Source organism: Pteropus vampyrus, unplaced genomic scaffold, assembly GCF_000151845.1.
Source record: "Pteropus vampyrus isolate Shadow unplaced genomic scaffold, Pvam_2.0 Scaffold256, whole genome shotgun sequence".
In the NCBI taxonomy this organism is placed as follows: Eukaryota; Metazoa; Chordata; class Mammalia; order Chiroptera; family Pteropodidae; genus Pteropus; species Pteropus vampyrus.
In genome coordinates, this window is record NW_011889037.1 from 225,082 (window position 1) to 242,143 (window position 17,062).

A 17,062-nucleotide genomic window follows, 5' to 3' on the forward strand; every position below is an offset into this window, starting at 1 on the left:
CCAGTGAACGTGCCCAGGTGCCCAGCGCGTGTGATCACGGGCCCTCACCTCCTGTCACACGGGGGCGCTGCGCTCGCCAGGAAAAGTCGCACCTGTGAGCGCGTTACGTGGTGAGAGGTCAGAACACACGGGAGCCCCGGAGCCCCTACTCCCAAGGGTCGCTGCGGGGCCGCCCCAAGAGCCCCGGGAGGAAACCACCTTCCGCCGCGCTTCCGACCCCGCGCCAGCCGGACTACAGCTCCCAGGATGCCTCGGGTGGCGGGGAGGCTCTTCCCGGGACCCTCCGCGCGCGCGGAGGCTGAGAGCCCCGCCTCCGAGCGGCGGGACTGGGCCTGCGCGGGCCGGGGGGCGGGGCGGCGTGGGAGCGCGGGAAGTCCGGATTCCTGCGCGGCGGCCGCAGCATGAGCGTGGACCGCGAGCTTCGCCGTGAGTCCTCGGGTCGAACGCCCGAGCGTGGGAACTGGGAGCGGGCCTCGCCGGCCCAGGCGGAGGGGCTCAGCTTCCTGGCCTTCTCTTTCTCTCTGCAGAGCTGTACAAGGCCAAGGCCAAGGCCCAGAACAGCGGGCAGCTGCAGGAGGAGGCAGCCCTCTGCCACCAGCTGGGGGAGCTCCTGGCCAGCCATGGTGCGAGCCTCGCGCGGGGCCCAGGGTGGGGCCGGGGCCCAGGGGTTGAGAGCTGCTGGGCGGACGGGGGTGGGGAGCCAGGGTGAGCGCGCTGCTCGCCGCCCCGCCGGCTCTTGGTCGACTGCGGCCCAGGCTGAAATGTTCAATCCCCCGCCGGCCCAGGCCGCTACTCGGAGGCCCTGCAGGAGCACGAGCAGGAGCTGCAGCTCCTGGAGAGCGCCGACGACCCCCTGGGCTGCGCCGTGGCTCACCGAAAGATCGGAGAGCGGCTGGCCGAGATGGAGGACTATTCAGCTGCCCTGCAGGTGGGCTGCGCCCAGCTGGCACTCATACTGGCCAGACCCCACCTTCCTGGTTTTGCACTTCGTGGGGGTTCCTTTCTGAGCTTGGAGCACCGTCTCCACTGTCTGGGTCTCACCTTCAGAGATAGTGGTGGGGTCCTGGGGTGGGTGCACCACATCCTCTCGTGGGTGCCTGGCCGCAGAAACTGTTAGTGAACATATTACTCGAATTGTCTCTGTGGACTGCTTGGGTGGTCAGGACCCACTGTCCACACAAGCCTTCCTTGGCTGCCGGGGTGCAGGAACCCCGCCAACTTTGACTCATCATTTCATGTCTGTCATGATGCTTGCTTGTTGGACTGTGAGCTGGTGTCCCCACGGGCAGCCGTTGGCATGAAGGAGATGGGGCACGTGTGGCCTGGCTTTGGCCAGCTCTGTGGGGGTTCGGAGGAGCAGGGAGCTCTCCTGGGCAAAGATCAGGACTCCCTGGAGTTAGGTGACCTGTGGGGTTTGTTTGAGGTGGGGCTTGGCTCACGGCAACTATCTTTGTGCCCCAGCACCAGCACCACTACCTGGAGCTGGCCCGTTCCCTGTCCAACCACATCGAGCTGCAAAGGGCCTGGGCCACCATCGGCCGCACCCATCTGGACATCTATGATTACTGCCAGTCACAGGATGCCTTGTTGCAGGCCCAGACTGCCTTTGAGAAGAGCTTGGCTATCGTGGATGAGAAGCTGCAAAGTGAGTACCGCCCCTACCTCCAGACCTGTAGGCCGAGGGGAGAGCAGCCCCATCACCTGCCTGCCCTCTACCTCCTTGTGAGGTTGAGATCTGTTCTTAGAAGCCTACTAGCGATAAGACGCACAGTCTGTGCTCCTGGAACCCTCAACCCTGGCACCATCGTAGGAGGCATGAGAGAGGGTGGGGCACAGGGTCCAGAGCTGGAGATCCCACGGGGATGAGGCACCGAGCATCGAGAGGGGCGTCTTCCAGGGACGTTGCCTGGGCGAGAGCTGACTGAGATGAGGACCCGGCTCTACCTCAACCTTGGCCTGACCTTTGAGAGCCTGCAGGAGGTGGCCTTGTGCAACAGCTACTTCAAGAAGAGCATCTTTCTTGCTGAGTAAGCCTCCCCGCTGGGCCCCAGGACAGGCTGAGTCTCCCGCTCCTGGAGGAAGGAGCTGGGCGGCGGTTAGCCGGGCTCCCGTTAGCAGAGGAGGCCCGGCACGTCTGCTGTGCGCTGGGGAGGGGCCGGCGGGGCTGCCCGTCGTGCTGGCGCAGAGCGGGAGTGCCCCAGCACTTTGAGCACCTGTCACCACCCGCAGGCAGAACCACCTGCACGAGGACCTGTTTCGCGCCCGCTACAACCTGGGCGCCATCCACTGGCGCAGAGGGCAGCACTCCCAGGCCATGCGCTGCCTGGAGGGGGCCCGGGAGTGCGCACGCGCCCTGAGGAAGGGCTTCATGGAGAGCGAGTGCTGCGTGCTCATCTCACAGGTGCTCCTCCGCGCCGCGGCCCTCAGGCAGGCTTGGGCCTCGAGGGGGGCCGCAGTACTTACCTGCCCTCACCCTCCAGGTTCTCCAAGACCTGGGGGATTTTTTGGCTGCCAAAAGAGTGCTGAAGAAGGCGTGTAGGCTGGGTTTCCAGAAGCCCTTGCAGAAGGCGGCTGTGCACCAGACCCTCAAGTATGGTGAGCCTGGAAGGGGACCCGTCATCGGTAGAGGGGCCTGGACAGGGCGGGTGTCCTGCCTAAGAGACTCGGCTAACGGGCGGCAAAGCCAGTCTGGAGCCTGTGCCCTGCCGCCCCCTCACACGAGGCTCTTTCTGGCAGTGTTGGCGGTCGTCCGGCTGCAGCAGCGACTGGAGGAGTCTGAGGCCAGTGACCCTCAGGGTGCCATGGGCATCTGTGAACAGCTGGGGGACCTGTTCTCTAAGGCAGGTGACTTCCCCAAGGCAGCCAAGGCCTACCAGAAGCAGGTGTGCACCGCGGCGGAGTGGGAGGGGAGGACAGCACTGTGGAGTGGCCCAGGCCTGACTTTTGCCTCCTCAGCTGCAATTGGCTGAGCTGCTAGGCAGGCCAGGGCCTGAGCTGGCCATCATCCACGTGTCCCTGGCTGCCACCTTGGGAGACATGAAAGACCACCGTCAGGCTGTGCACCACTATGAAGAGGAGCTGAGGCTGCGGGATGGCAGTGCCCTGGAGGTGAGAGGTGATTGTGCCCAGCTCTGCCCCCTGCATGTGTCACCACACCTGTGCCTTGGGACCGCCACACCTGGTGGTGGGCACAGATGGGCATTTCCACTCCCAGGCTGCCATCCTCCTGGCACGGGGTGCAGCGGGGCGCCTGGGCCAGCTGTGTGCAGTGGGCAGCAGCCACTAGCCCATTCTTGCTCCCGCTTCAGGAAGCCAAGACCTGGCTAAATATCGCGCTTTCCCGAGAGGAGGCCGGTGACACCTATGAGGAGCTGGCACCATGTTTCCAGAAGGCTCTCAGCTGTGCCCAACAGGCCCAGCAGCCCCAGCTGCAGGTGCGGCTCCACCCACCCAGCTGGGGTCCCCAAGCGCAGCTTGCTGGTTGCCTCGGTCTCCATCCCCGTGTCCCCCCATTCCGGGGCCAGCATCCCCGTGGCCCTGGCCGTGAGCTGGGCATCCCCTGCTCCTCAGAGGCAGATCTTGCGGCACCTCCACACCGTGCAGCTGAGACTACAGCACCAGGAGGCCCCTGGCACTGAGGCCAGACTGCAGGAGCTGGGCGAGGGCGAGGACGAGGGCGAGGACGACGGGGGTGAAGACAGCGACGCCGTGGAGGCCAGTGAGGTGGAGCTCTCGGACAGTGGTGAGGCCCGCATGTGCCTTGGTCCCGTGCCACCTGGTTCGAGACAGGAGGACACAGCTCCATGCAAGGCGGGTGACCACTGCCAGTGGAGCCAAGGGGGGGCACGCGCAGCAAGCCTTCCTGGCGGGGCCGACACGGGGGGCTGGAGGGTGTTCCTTAGGCAGTGGCATGGGCTCAGACCTGGGGAAAGGGTACAGTGAGGGTGGTTGGCTTAGCACTTCCTGAGAGACCTGAGAGCTGACGTGGTCAGCTTCGTGGCAGGTGGACGGAAGGAGAGTCGGCGGGCTCGGGCCGAAGCCATCCAGGGCAGCCGGGGGCAGGGAGGGCAGATTGGGGCCGAGGGGTGGGGACCAATCCCTGAGTCCAGGATGAGCGTGTTCAGTTTTGAACTTGGGGGGCTTCCAGAACCTCTCGGTGAGTGGCCAAGGGCTGTGGAGAGTTTGGGCTCCACCTCGCAGGGCGTGGCTGGAGCCAGGGAGAGAGGACGAGGGACAGCAGCTTTAGGCAGTGCTGCTCAACAGAAGGTCACGGAAGGAAATGGGGTTCTGGAAAGAGCCAGCAGTATGGGAGGATGCAGACGGGCAGGCAGAGGGCCCCAGGCTCAACGACAAGTGTCTTTAACGTGGGTTGACGTAGCCCGACAAAGGTTCTTCCCAGGCTGGAGTGGCATCGGTCTGGGGTGGGGCATGGCCCACAGAGCAGGGTCTGCCTTCCAAGCAAGCGGCCAATGTGCAGTGGACAGGGGTCAGGTAGGCAGAAGGACGGGGCACCGGAGACCATAGGCAGGTGGCAGTGAGCAGGGAGCCCCAGGCTCAGCAGGCGGCGGCCCGGCTCTCGCAGATGACGAGGCTGACAGCCAGTCCCAGCGGCTGCAGGATGAGCTGCATGGTGGCCTGGGCCGGCAGAGGACAGGCAAGGTAAGGATAGCGGGACGAGCACGTGTCCCCTCGGGCGCTCACCAGCATGGTCTGGGCACTTACGTCCTCTGGTGACCGCCCACAGTGGCACCGACGTAATGACGTGGGAGAGACGCTGCTGCACCGAGCCTGCATCGAGGGCCAGCTCGGCCGCGTCCAGGACCTCGTGAGGCAGGTGGGCCTGCACCCCGCTTTCCCCACCCCGGGGTACAGGGAGGACATGGGAGCTGGAGGGGGCGCCGTGCTCCTGGCCCTGCACAAGCGCCTGCAGGCACCCCTGGGACCCTGCCTGATGGTGGGAGCATCTCCCACACTCTGGTAGGATCTGGACAGGGCCAGACCAGGAATGGGCCGTGGGATCAGCTCAGGTCGTGGAGCTCCAGGGTCAGGCACTTGTCGTTGAGCCTGGGGCCCTCTCCTTCCCATCCTTGGTCACAGGGCCACCCCCTGAATCCTCGGGACTACTGCGGCTGGACGCCCTTGCACGAGGCCTGCAACTATGGGCATCTGGGTGAGCACGGCCTGGAGTTTAGCACATGGCAGGGAGGGGGTCTGAGGAGGACTCTGGGAGCAGGCTCACGTCCCGATCCACAGATATCGTCCGCTTCCTGCTGGACCATGGGGCTGCGGTGGACGACCCAGGCGGCCAGGGCTGTGAAGGCATAACTCCCCTGCACGATGCCCTCAATTGTGGCCATTTCGAGGTGGCTGAGCTGCTCATTGAGCGGGGAGCGTCAGTCACCCTGCGAACCAGGAAGGTGAGGGAGGATGAGGGACCAGGTGGGCATGGGCCACGGTGGGTGGGGCTGCTCCCTGGGCCTGCTCTCAGCTGGGTGCCTGCAGGGCCACAGCCCTCTGGAGACCCTGCAGCAGTGGGTGAAGCTGTACTGCCAGGACCTGGACAGCGAGACGTGGGAAAAGGCAGGCGCCATGGAGAGACTGCTCCAGGCGGCCTCCACAGGCCGAGGTAAGGAGGGGCCTCTTCTGCCCCTGGGGACACTGCTCCCCAGTCCAGCAGCCCGCTGGGCCCTGATTCCTAAAGGCATGTTGCGTAGCGGCTGGGGGGGGTGGCGTGGGGCCGGGCATCCCTCACAGTGGGCTCCGCTTTCCCACAGCTCCCCACAGCCCCCTGGCTTCCGAGGCCCTCCTAAGGGACCATCTGTTTGACCCTGAGGCCTCTCCTTCCTCAAGTCCCTGCCCGGGACCCCCAGAGGCCTGTCAGGCCAGGGCCAGGGTTTCCCAGGCATCAGCAGTGCCGCCCGTGGCCAGGCCTGGAAGGAGCAGGCACAAGCTGGCCAGCAGCAGCAGCTCGGAGGGCGAGGACAGCACGGGTGCTCCCCAGCCAACCCGGAAGAGGCCCCGGCGCTCCGGCCCAGCACAGCAGGCCAAGGCCTGCATGGCGGGCCACACCAGCGACAGGGAGGTGGCGGCAGTGGGTGCTGGCCGGGCAGCCTACCGGGCAGCCATTCGAGGTGTGGGCAGTGCCCGAAGCTGCCGCCTGGAGTCTGGCCCATCTCGGGGCCCTGGCGAGGCCCCCCCGCCACAGGCAGCACTCATCCCTGAGGAGGAGTGCTTGGCTGGGGACTGGCTGGAGGATGATCTGCTGGTGACCCCCGGCCACCGGGGCTGCCGCCGGCCTCAGCCCCAGGGCTGTGGGCACAGCACCCGGCATCGTGTCTCGGAGTCAAGCAGCGATGAGAGCCCCATCAGGCCCCGGGCCCGGCAGAGCCGGCTGCCCCGTCATGGGAGTTCAAGTGCAGTGGGCAGAGCAGCTGGAGACTGCCGCTCGGCCACAGAGCCCCCCCAGAGTCCCGGCGTCCCGGGTGGGGAGAGACCTGCGGAAGGCCAGCCCCTGGTGGGTGCCACGACTGGGGCAGAGCCAGCTCCAGCCCGGGGGTGCCGTGGGGCAGGGCAGGGACTGGTTTCCCTGATCAGCCTGTCCCTCCCTGCCCCTGTCTGCCAGGGACCCGCCCTGCTCCCTCCCATCCGGGTGCGCGTTCGCGTCCAGGACAGTCTCTTCCTCATCCCTGTCCCGCACAGGTAAGGTGTTACCCGCCCCCTCCCAGCCCCAGGTCCCTCTGCACCCCTGTGGGCTCCGAGGAGGTGGCACCTGGTGGCAGCCATGAACTCTGGTGTTTGCACATCAGGTGGGACATGTAGCCAGGGCTCGCTTTGACTTGATGCGCCACCCCTGCTGGCCCAGGTCAAGGTCAGGGTGCCCTGCACCAGCACAAGCAGGGCCCCAGAGTGGTCGGGTCAGGTCCTGCGGCCCCAGGGAAGCTGGAGGTGCTGGGCTGCAGGGGCACTGGTATGCCGAGCCAGTGGGGGTGGGAAGGAACCAGGGCCTTTCCTCAGCGTACGCTCTGCACCCTGTTCCAACAGCAAGGAGGCCCACTCCGTGGCCTGGCTGGCCGAACAGGCTGCCCAGCGCTACTACCAGGCCTGTGGGCTGCTGCCGAGGCTCACCCTGAGAAAAGAGGGGGCCCTGCTGGCCCCACAGGACCCCGTCCCCGATGTGCTGCAGACCAACGAGGACGTGAGTGACAGGAGCCGGGCCTGAGCATGAGCATCCTGCGCTGGTGCCCGGCTGCCTGCTCATGGTGTTTTCCAGGTGCTGGCTGAAGTGACTTCGTGGGACCTGCCCCCACTAACCGACCGCTACCTGAGGGCCTGTCAGAGCCTGGAGCAAGGTAAGGGCCCAGACAGGCCCCACCTGCCCCTGCCACCTGTGGTCACAGGGTCTTGGTCCCAGGACCCCAGGTGTCTGCCGTGATCCCCTCCCACCACACCTGTCCTCAGGTTTTCTCCCCTACTCTGCCCACACACAGGAGCAATGGGTAGGAGACGGTGGTCCCACCTGGAAGTGGGGCCCATAGAACCTGGGGTCCCTGGGCTGGGCCTGGGCGGGAAGTCTGGCACTGCTGAGAGCTGCCAGGGACGCTGAGAGGTTGGCCTCAGGCTGAACTGCGGGGTGGCCAGTGGAGGCCAGGGTCCCATTGGGGAGGGCCTCGCAGGGCAGGCTGGTCAGTGCCGCCTACCAGCCTGTGTAGGGGCCCCCAGGATTCGCAGCAGGCTCGGACGGGGGGTGCCTAGGTTGCCCCCAGAACCAGAGCAGGCAGGCTCTGGCCCTGATGGCATACCTACCCCACCCAGAGCCACACCAGCAGGTGCTGCAGGCCGTAAAGCACCAGAGCTTAGGCCCCTCGTTCAGCGCTTGCTCCCTGGCCCTGCGCCAGGCTCAGCTCACTCCCCTGCTGTGGGCCCTCAAGCTGCACTCTGCGCTCCGGGAGCTGCGCCTGGCAGGAAACCGGCTGGGGGATGCCTGTGCCACCGAGCTGCTGGCTGTCCTGGGTACTGTGCCCAGCCTGACCGTCCTTGACCTCTCTTCCAATCATCTGGGCCCTGAGGGCCTGCGCCAGCTGGCCACAGGCCTCCAGGGGCAGATCACCTTGCAGGTAAAGATGTGGAGAACACCAGGCCAGCAACAGGTGACATCGGAACACTCTCATCTAATCACGCACTGGGTGGGAAGGAGCGGTGGGAGTGCTAGCTGGTGCTCAGGCCTGGGATGGCAAGGACATCAGACCTTCTGGAGGCCTGTATCTTCCCCAGAACCTGGAAGAGCTGGACTTGAGCATGAACCCCCTTGGGGATGGATGCAGCCAGGCCCTGGCCTCCATCCTGCAGGCCTGCCCCGCCCTCAGCACCCTGCATCTCCAGGCCTGTGGCTTTGGCTCCACTTTCCTCTTGAGCCACCAGGCAGCCCTGGGAAGTGCCTTCCAAGGTAAGCTGACCGCATGTCTATTCCCTGGTCCCAGTTGCCATCAGAAGGGTGTGTCCGGGGATGCCAAGAGCCTTGACCAAAAGGAGCCCTGGGATACCAGCCTGGCATCTAGGCCCATGTAGGTAGACGTGCGGGTGCTGCATTTGCCTGAGCCATCCCCCAGTACACACCCTGCCCCAGCTGTCCCTCAGGACACACCCCAGTCACACTGTCGTCACCAGCTCTGAGCGTTCTATTCGCCTGAGGTGATTCCACCATAAGTGCACCAGGGCTGCAGAGAGCTAGGGTCCCAGTATTGAAGCTGGGAAGTGAGGGTCCTCCAGGAGGCTCTTCTGCAGAGGCAGTAGGCTAGGACATGAGATTCAGGACTTAGAGCAGCAGCAGGGGAGGGGTCTGGGCTTAGGGCAGCAGATGAGGCACGCACATCCAAGCCCAGGGCCTGACTTAGGCACCCGGGCGTCCCATCGTGGCTCAGGAGTCCAGCCCACCCGCTCCCTAGCCGGGACCCTAGGCAGTTTACCTGTACACAAAACGTCAGGGATGATAGCGTCCCCAGAAGGCTCATGAGGGCTGTAGCAGGGCTAGGGGTGGTGGCTGTGTGGAGCTGACAGGTTCTGGCTCCCGGTTCAGATGCCAAGCACCTGAAGACACTGTCACTGTCCTACAATGTCTTGGGTGCCACCGCCCTGGCTCAGACCCTGCAGAGCCTGCCTGCCCACACCCTCCTGCGCTTGGAGCTCAGCTCCGTGGTGGCCAGCAAGAGTGACTCAGGCCTCATGGAGCCCATAGTCAGGTACCTGACCAAGGTATGCATTGGGGATGGATGTCAAGCCACAGGAGCCTTGAGCCACCTGGGCCAAAGGTTCCACAGGTGAAGTTGGGGTGGAGGACCCAGAAATAGCCGTGGGGGAAGCTTTCTGTCGAGCTGCATTCCTCAGGCTGTGGATTCCTGCAGGAAGGGCATCTGGGAGCCAGGGTGGCCTCCCCTGTCCCCAGGCAGGTCCCAGGGAGCATGCCAGGCTTCTGAGGGCTCTTCCAGCCAAGGCTGGGTCCCCATGATTTTCACTTCACCATACGCCAAATGTGGCACATGTAGAAGGAAGCATCTCTGATCTGCAATTTTAGAGGTGCTGCTCCCCTCTGCCTCGGGGGCCAAGACAGCCTTTGCCCCCTTGTCCCCAAGAAAGAGGGAAAGTGGCTACCACTGTGTGGGGCCTCTACTGGGATGCAGGGAGGGCAAGCACTCCATTCAGTTCACCTGTCTCGGGCCTCTGCTGTGTCTAGGAAGGCTGTGCTCTGACACACCTGAACCTGTCTGCAAACCACTTGGACAGCGAGGCAGTGGGAGACCTAAGCAGGTAACACCACCTGCCTGTGCTTCCACTGTCCTGAGGGGGGCCTAATCCCAAGGACTAAGAGTTGGGGGGTTGTGGGCCACCTCCTTCCCGTGGTGCCCCTGGCAGCGCCCTGATGGCCCTGGAGGGGCGCTGCCGGGCCGGGGGCAGCCTGCTGGGCCTTGCCTGTGGCTCCCAGAGCTGTGATTTTTTTCAGGGCAGCTTTCTCTGGTGATGGGCACCTCCCTCCCGGGAAGCTGATCCCCTCACTTTTTCTCTGTCTCAGATGTCTTCCTCTCTGCCCCTCACTTGTCTCGCTGGACCTATCTGCCAACCCAGAGATCGGCTCTGAGGGCCTGGAGGGGCTCCTGTCCGCCCTCCAGGAGCGGCCCCAAGGTTTGCGCTTCCTGTGCCTGTCAGGTGAGCTCTGGGGATGGTGTCTACACCTGCCACACCAGGGCTGGTGACATGCATCCCTCCTCAGGGACCTGCCTGAGGCCCGGGCACCTCTTCCGAAGGGGCTGTCAGTGCCACCAGTCAGACAGCAAGGGTGGGCTGGGCCCCCTGAGGCTAAAGTGTGGGACAAGTGACTGGAAGGGGGTGTGATCCCAGTTCCTCCAATGATGGCGCAGGAGCGGCATGGGATCTCTGCCTCTGGCCCATTCAGCCTGGTCCTCAGAGGCCATGGCAGAGGGCGTGGAGACCCCTTCCAAGGGGACTTCCTCCCCATTGTCAAGAAGAGGGAGCTCAAAGTAAGAGGTGGAAGCTGCCTTCCCTTCCCAGTTCCTGCCATAGGATGCTCTGACCATATCTCCCTGGCCTGTGGCCTGCTTTAATTTGTCATTCTGGTCACACCTGCACAGTGCCCTACCAGAGCTGTCTTGGGGATGACCCCAGGCCAGCAGCCTGGCTTATCCAGCTGGGGCCTGGGGCAGGGGGAGCACCAGGTTTTGTCTCCAGGAGGACAAAGGCTGGGAGTGGGTGTACACATGGGGAGCCCCTGGGTTATTCCTGCTCCTCACCCTTGCCTCACAGGGCCAGGCCAGGCTGGCTCCTCCATGAAGGCAGGTTGGTGGCAGATTGACACTCAGTTGAGGGCCTGCTCTCCACACACCTAGCTTCCTGGCATCTACACTCTCACCAAGCTCCTGGGAGCCCTGAGCCTACTGGGCACTCTGGCCTCAGGATCAAGCTTTGGCAGCTTAGTAGGCACTGAACTCCTGGGCAGCCCCTATTGTGTCCACTTTATGGATGGAAAGACCCAGGTATCATCAAAGACACTGTCAGAGGCACAGATGTGACTGCAGTGTTTATGTTAGGCAACCTCCCTCCTTCCTGACCCCTGGCTGTGAGAGGGCCCAGGTCCCAGGCGGTCCCTCAGAGAACATGACCCCTCCTGGAGCGTTATGGGGCTTCTGCTGGGCTTCTGTCTGTGCAGCGCCCCACAGCCCTTGGGGCCTCAGAGGAAGTAATCTTTCTGAGGGCCACGTCGGTAAAGAGGAAGGATACAGGCTTGAGAGTGCCCTGGTGCCTACACTGTCCCCTGCTGCTGCCCGGCTTCACCCTGCCGTAGCAGCTCTAAGGCCCGCTCCGCCTCCCCCTGCAGGCTGTGCTGTGCGGGGCCCCCTGGGCCTGGGCCTCTGGGACAAGATAACAGCGGAGCTGCAGGAGCTGCAGCTGTGCAGCCAACGCCTCTCCCGCGAGGACCGGACCGCCCTGCGCCAGCGGCTGCCCAGCCAGCCCGACCCCGGCATGTGCACACTGGACCGTGGCGCCAAGCTCTTCTTCCGGCGCCTCTGATGGCCGGCGTCACCCCGCCCTCCCCATACGCCCCTAATAAATGGACGCTGCTGCTGCCGCCACCTCTCCCTGCCTGCTGCCTTAAGGCGGGCGGGAGGTGGAAGACTGAGTTGGCTTTGCGGTAGAGAAACAGCCGCGGGCATTGAGGGCAGATCCGAGCCTGGGACGCTCGGGGGCGCGGCCGGGGTTCGGGAAGGCGGAGTCCGCGCGCAGGCACAGGGGTCGAGCGCCGATGGCAGGCGGGAGGGCGCAGGCGCGGGGGTCGAGCGCCGATGGCAGGCGGGAGTGCGCAGGCGCAGGCACGGGGTCGAGCGCCGAGCAGCCGATCGGGATCCCCGCCCCGCCGTCATCTCCCGGACTGCCGGTCCTGCCCAGGTACTCCTGGCCCAGGGCGGGCGGGCGGGGGTCGGCTGACCCGGTGGGGAGAGGCGATTCTGGCCTGGGCCCGCAGGCATCGCCATACCACAAAGGGGTCCCCTTATCTTGGGGGCTCCTCTCCCGATTCCTGGAATTGGCGCCTCGGAGCCCGGCGGTCGTGGGCGGGAACCCCAGGCGTGTTCCCCCCGGTGCCCCTGCCAACTCCCCCCTCAGGTAGACTCGCAGCCCCCACTGATCAGTCCAGACCCCGGGTCCCCGAGCGTACCTCCCTTGGGGCGCTTTATTGCTTGGCTGGACCCCTCGCAACCTGAGCGAGTGTCACCTACACAGGCACGTCGCGGGCGTTCTCCGGAAACGCGCTTTTTTTGACTCGGGCTCGGGTCTGTGAGATTTAGCCGATGTGTTCATTGGTAGCCAGAGAACGTAAGTTTCCGAGGCCAAAGAATCCGGCCCTGGACGACTGACGGTTCCTCTCCTTTCGGCCACTCCACCTGGGCACCGCCTCCTCCCTGAGGCTGAGGGGGGGGCTGCTGAATAGTCTGTGTGATCCTTGTCTGTGCTCCTGGCCTCTTGGTCTCTCCCCGAAACTGCTCCTTAACTTGAACCGCCTTGCTCTTGCCCCGCCCTTCTGCTACCCTTTGCCCAGCCTCTGCCCACGAGTGCCCTGGGTCTCCAGCCTGGGCTGCTTTCTCTCTTGTCTTCGTTTACTGTCCTCCTTAACTGTCCCTTGTGTCACGCCATCCACCGCAGGGCGCTGGCTCCACACTGCCAGCCAGGTCTCTCCCCTGACCTCCAGCTGCCTCTGCACACCTCTTGGATGTCTAATGGAGCCCCAAACTCACACATCCGAACCAGGGTGCGCTTTTCTGCATACCCCCCTGCCTGGCAAACCTGCTCCTTTCTCTGTCTCCATCTCAGTGCACCTCGCTGTCACCATGCCACTGGGCCAAAAACGGGGGTGTCTGTCATTCTTGCCTCTTTGACACCCCATTTCAAATCCTTCACTGGGTCTTGTGGGTCCATCTCCAGAGCGTTTCCATAATTGGCCCCAGCACTGATGTCAACTTCCCAACTAGGCAGGACCCTCCCCAGCCTCCTACTTCTGCCCCTTCTCTTTGGCTCCCTGCCTGGCTGGGAGCCCCAGAGCTTGTCTCCAGCCCTTCTGGAGCTCCTGCACGCTGGTGTAAGACTCGCTTATGACCTGCAAGGGCTGCACACTGACCTCGCCTGCCTCTCCAGCCTCATGCCCTGGACACCTGTCTCTCAGAAATCCCCACCCCCCAGCTTGTCTGCACCTCCAGTCAATCCCTAAACAAAGACCTCCTGTTGCGGATGCTGTTTCCTCTGCCCAACTCTCCTTCCAGATCGTCCATCCTATAGCTACTACCGCCTCCTCTTCCCAGTCCCCTGGCTCTGAGCAGCCTGCCCTTCCCCACACTGTCACCCTGCTCTCCTGAGATGCTTCCTCCTGATGGCAGCCAGGACACAGCAGGTGTGACCAGCACAGCACTCAGTGTCCTGTGTGTTCATTGCCGTCTCTCAGCTGTCTCTGCCGAGAGTGAGAAGCTCTTCATGAGGGGTCAGGGTCCCATGAGTCAGTGCTGGTTCTGTTCCCCAGATCTCTGCTCGAGCCGCCTGCACTTACAGGATGTTTCACGGGATCCCAGCCACTCCAGGCCTGGGAGGTGAGTGTGGCCTGAGCTGGGCCCAGGCTTTCAGCCCCTGCTGCAGAGGCTGATGGGAGCAGTGGCCAGTGGTTGGGGGACCCTGCAGGTGTCCCCCATACGGCCTCGGGTTGGCCAGGGGCTGGCACATTTTATCACGGGGGCCCAGAGACCACCACTAGGTGGGCTGGCTGGGCACTGAGATGATAGCTTTAGGGTGGCTGGAGCCTTAGGAGGTTCTGGCATCCCAGAGTAACCCAGCCAGGGGAAAGGTCACAGAGCACATAACAAACATTTATGCCTCATCACTGCACTATACACAAGGTGTGGTCGCTATAGAGGGAGGTGGCCCAGAAGTAGTGAGGGAATGGGAGGCCCGTCCCGGCACATCTTCTGCTCAGCCCCGCCCACCCCCAAACATGGAATTCCTATGCTCCAGCTCCCTCCGGGCTCTTTGAGACATGGCACAGCCCTGGCCTCTGGGAGGGGTGCTGATGTAGGGCTGGGGCCAGGGCGCGTGGGCAGGCCTGCCCAGCTGGGGGTTGCCTTTGTGGCCAGCCTGTCAGCTTTCTGCCTGCTCTGTTGCAGCTCCTGGAAACAAGCCGGAGCTGTATGAGGTGAGTGGCAGGTGCCCACCTGGCCGGCACTAACCAACAGCAAATGCCCATGTGAGCAGCCTCCACGGTGCTGACGCAACGCCCCTCTCTCCGACAGGAAGTGAAGCTGTACAAGAATGCCCGGGAGCGGGAGAAGTGAGTCCGCATGCTCCCCGCACACCCGCCCGCGCCCCCAGCCCACACCCACCCCACACCGAGGATCAGGAGGATGTGGGTCTGGCTGGGCCAAATGCGGAGCTCTGCCACACCTGCACCCCACAGGGCTGGGGGCCTGGGCGGCCACAGCCTGACAGACACACTTCTCAGGTATGACAACATGGCAGAGCTGTTTGCGGTTGTGAAGACCATGCAGGCCCTGGAGAAGGCGTACATCAAGGACTGTGTCACCCCAAGCGAGTGAGAGCCCACTGTCACTGCCCGCAGACGAGGACCTGGCCTCGGAAGCTGGTTTCCGCCCTCCAGGGCCTGGGTGCTCAGCAGGAAGTGAGGGTGGGGGTCTCTTTGGGCCTCTGCCTCTCCATCAGGCTGTAAGGGTGCCCACTACTCTGGGGCCTGCCAGCACAAGGAGGTGCCCTGGTTGCTAGCAGCCTGGGCATCTTCTCATTCAGGGCAGTCCTGGTGGTACTGCAGTGTCCCAGGGGAGAGGGTGCCCACCACCCCGTCCCTGGGGTTTTGTCCCAGCCTGCTCCCCTGAGTACATGGATGAGGGCTTCAGAAGGCAAGCAGGAGGGTCAGGTCAGTCTGTTCGGTGCTGCTGGCCAGGCGAGATACACGGGAGGCACGCAGGCCTTAACTTAGTGCAGAAGGCCCGCTACAGAGGACCACGAGCCGTGGGTGCAGAGGCACGACCCACACAAGGGGGCTGGCTGGGCCTCTGCCCAGTGCTGGACCCTGGGGCCAGTCTGAACAGCGGGGGCCTGGTCCCCTGCGGCAGCCATGATTTGGCCTCCGCCCCCCTCGTCCAGAACTCTCTTGTGTAAACTCAGTGGAAAGCCTTGCCCTTGATGGCTACCTCTGACCTGTCACCCAGCTCTCTGCGAGAGCTGCCCTGCGTGGACGGGCAGGGCTGTCCCCATGCTGAGGCCCACGGCCTGGCCGCTCCCTAGGTACACGGCAGCCTGCTCTCGCCTGCTGGTGCAGTACAAAGCGGCCTTCCGTCAGGTGCAGGGCTCAGAAATCAGCTCCATTGATGAATTCTGCCGCAAGTTCCGCGTAAGTGAGCTGGCCCCCGGGCTGAGAGGTGGCGGGTGGGCGGTGCGGACAACTCTTGGGAAGGGTCCTGGCCGTCACCCTGTGTCTCCTCTCAGCTGGACTGCCCGCTGGCCATGGAGAGGATCAAGGAGGACCGGCCCATCACCATCAAGGACGACAAGGGCAACCTCAACCGCTGCATTGCGGACGTCGTCTCGGTGAGCCCGCCGCAGCCGCATGCGCACGCGGGGTCCCGGCTCCCGAGCTGCACAGCACTCACTCCCCCGGGTGGGGGCCCTGTAGCAGGAAGCCAGCCACCCCCAGCAAATGGAGTAGCCCCCAGGGCTGTGGGGACAGAGGCGGGAGGCGAATGACCAGACAGCTGAGGCTGAGCAGGAAAAGGACTGGCTCCTGAGGCCAGAGAGGGGCGGAGCAGAGCTGGCCTGGCTCCTCCCCTGCGAGGGGTCTTCCCCCCCAACCCCCCCGCCCCCGTCAGCCGCTGGGGCGGGTCAGGGTTGCCTCATGCACACACCTGCCCGCAGCTCTTCATCACAGTGATGGACAAGCTGCGCCTGGAGATCCGCGCCATGGACGAGGTGCAGCTCCCGGGTGGGATGGGGGCGGGGCGAGGTGGGGTCAGAACTGCTGGGGGCGGGGCCAGGGCCGTGGACAGGGCAGACTTGGCCCAGGGTGGCGCAGGCACCAGGGGAGGGGGCTCCCAGGGGAGCTGGGTCCCATGAGACATCGTGCGTGCAGATCCAGCCTGACCTGCGGGAACTGATGGAGACTATGCACCGCATGAGCCACCTGCCTCCCGACTTCGAGGGCCGCCAAACGGTCAGCCAATGGTGAGTGTCCGACCCCTCCTGGAGGCCCTGGGAGGCCTGGGAGCCCCTTGGAGCTCGCCGCCTCAGCGCTGTGCTCCTGCGGCCGCAGGCTGCAGACTCTGAGCGGCATGTCTGCATCGGACGAGCTGGATGACTCCCAAGTGCGCCAGATGCTCTTCGACCTGGAGTCTGCCTACAACGCCTTCAACCGTTTTCTGCATGCCTGAGTGCCCCAACTCCCTGTCCTGGTGGCTCTCAGGCCTGCCCAGTGGAGGGGCCCCAGCCTCCCAGCATGGTTCCTGTTTTTGTGGACCCCCTGGACTTTCCACAGCAGCCCCGTGTTTGTGTCTGTCCATGGTGTCTTGACCCCGAGCCTCCACCCCACAATAAAGATGCTTTCCGATTTTCCGGCTGCTGCGAGCACCCCCACCCAGGCCTGCCCCGAGTGTTTGTCTGCCCTCTAGGCCTCAGGTGGCATCTTGTGGCCCTGGAGCACACAGGCTCCGAGCACACACAGTTCATCAGGGAAGGGCCTCGGTGTCACTGTAGGGCAAGCAGCGGGGTGGGCGAGCCTCTGCCTGGGCCAGGCGTGGCTTGAATCTGACCACCAAGGAGCCTTCCTGTCACACCCACCTCTCCACCCCTCATCTGAGAGCTCTGGGCTGCTCAGAGTCCAAGCTGGCTTGGTGCAGAGGCCACGGTGCCACCCCAGGCTGGGAAGTGTGGCTGCAGGGGACACTGCAGGCCAACGCAGGGTTTGACCTTCCACAGCAGGACCCTGTCCTGTACGGTGGCTCACTGGAACACT

The 17,062-nt window shown here is 64.3% G+C and overlaps 2 protein-coding genes across 5 annotated transcripts; both read left to right on the plus strand.

Annotated features, from left to right (window-relative positions):
• Window positions 1-276: 276 nt before the first annotated feature.
• TONSL (tonsoku like, DNA repair protein) lies at window positions 277-11,639 on the plus strand. Of its 3 annotated transcripts, XM_011374841.2 has the most exons (26): window positions 278-426; window positions 528-623; window positions 786-928; window positions 1,462-1,645; window positions 1,898-2,027; window positions 2,230-2,401; window positions 2,481-2,595; window positions 2,737-2,882; window positions 2,956-3,108; window positions 3,309-3,434; window positions 3,571-3,742; window positions 4,583-4,659; window positions 4,745-4,834; window positions 5,098-5,170; window positions 5,254-5,417; window positions 5,503-5,626; window positions 5,775-6,514; window positions 6,623-6,699; window positions 7,042-7,195; window positions 7,271-7,349; window positions 7,813-8,114; window positions 8,272-8,443; window positions 9,074-9,249; window positions 9,728-9,801; window positions 10,064-10,197; window positions 11,384-11,639. In XM_011374841.2, exons 1-26 carry the CDS (start codon window positions 402-404, stop codon window positions 11,575-11,577), a joined length of 4,092 nt encoding a protein of 1,363 aa, XP_011373143.1. In that variant the 5' UTR covers window positions 278-401; the 3' UTR covers window positions 11,578-11,639. The 3 variants fall into 3 exon arrangements, 1 of the variants encoding a protein (XP_011373143.1); XR_002776189.1 differs by lacking the exon at window positions 11,384-11,639 and having other exon boundaries at window positions 277-426; window positions 9,074-9,236; XR_002776188.1 differs by lacking the exon at window positions 11,384-11,639 and having other exon boundaries at window positions 277-426; window positions 7,813-8,443; window positions 9,074-9,236; window positions 10,064-10,108.
• Window positions 11,640-11,820: 181 nt separating this feature from the next.
• VPS28 (VPS28, ESCRT-I subunit) lies at window positions 11,821-16,683 on the plus strand. Of its 2 annotated transcripts, none has more exons than XM_011374842.2 (10): window positions 11,821-11,952; window positions 13,574-13,640; window positions 14,208-14,236; window positions 14,334-14,371; window positions 14,543-14,632; window positions 15,343-15,448; window positions 15,544-15,645; window positions 15,970-16,023; window positions 16,184-16,275; window positions 16,364-16,683. In XM_011374842.2, exons 2-10 carry the CDS (start codon window positions 13,604-13,606, stop codon window positions 16,479-16,481), a joined length of 666 nt encoding a protein of 221 aa, XP_011373144.1. In that variant the 5' UTR covers window positions 11,821-11,952; window positions 13,574-13,603; the 3' UTR covers window positions 16,482-16,683. The 2 variants fall into 2 exon arrangements, with proteins under 2 accessions (XP_011373144.1, XP_011373145.1); XM_011374843.2 differs by lacking the exon at window positions 11,821-11,952 and adding an exon at window positions 11,987-12,168 and having other exon boundaries at window positions 16,364-16,608.
• The last annotated feature ends 379 nt before the right edge of the window (window positions 16,684-17,062 follow it).

What these genes read in the sequence shown, in the direction of transcription:
- TONSL (XM_011374841.2), top strand. Translation starts at nt 402, where the DNA reads ATGAGCGTGGACCGCGAGCTTCGCC. An exon ending in GGGATGGCAGTGCCCTGGAG is followed by an intron (nt 3,109 to 3,308) that starts GTGAGAGGTGAT and finishes CTCCCGCTTCAG; the next exon opens with GAAGCCAAGACCTGGCTAAA. An exon ending in TCACCCTGCGAACCAGGAAG is followed by an intron (nt 5,418 to 5,502) that starts GTGAGGGAGGAT and finishes GGGTGCCTGCAG; the next exon opens with GGCCACAGCCCTCTGGAGAC.
- VPS28 (XM_011374842.2), top strand. Translation starts at nt 13,604, where the DNA reads ATGTTTCACGGGATCCCAGCCACTCCAGGCCTGGGAG. An exon ending in GACTGTGTCACCCCAAGCGA is followed by an intron (nt 14,633 to 15,342) that starts GTGAGAGCCCAC and finishes GCCGCTCCCTAG; the next exon opens with GTACACGGCAGCCTGCTCTC. An exon ending in GCATTGCGGACGTCGTCTCG is followed by an intron (nt 15,646 to 15,969) that starts GTGAGCCCGCCG and finishes ACCTGCCCGCAG; the next exon opens with CTCTTCATCACAGTGATGGA.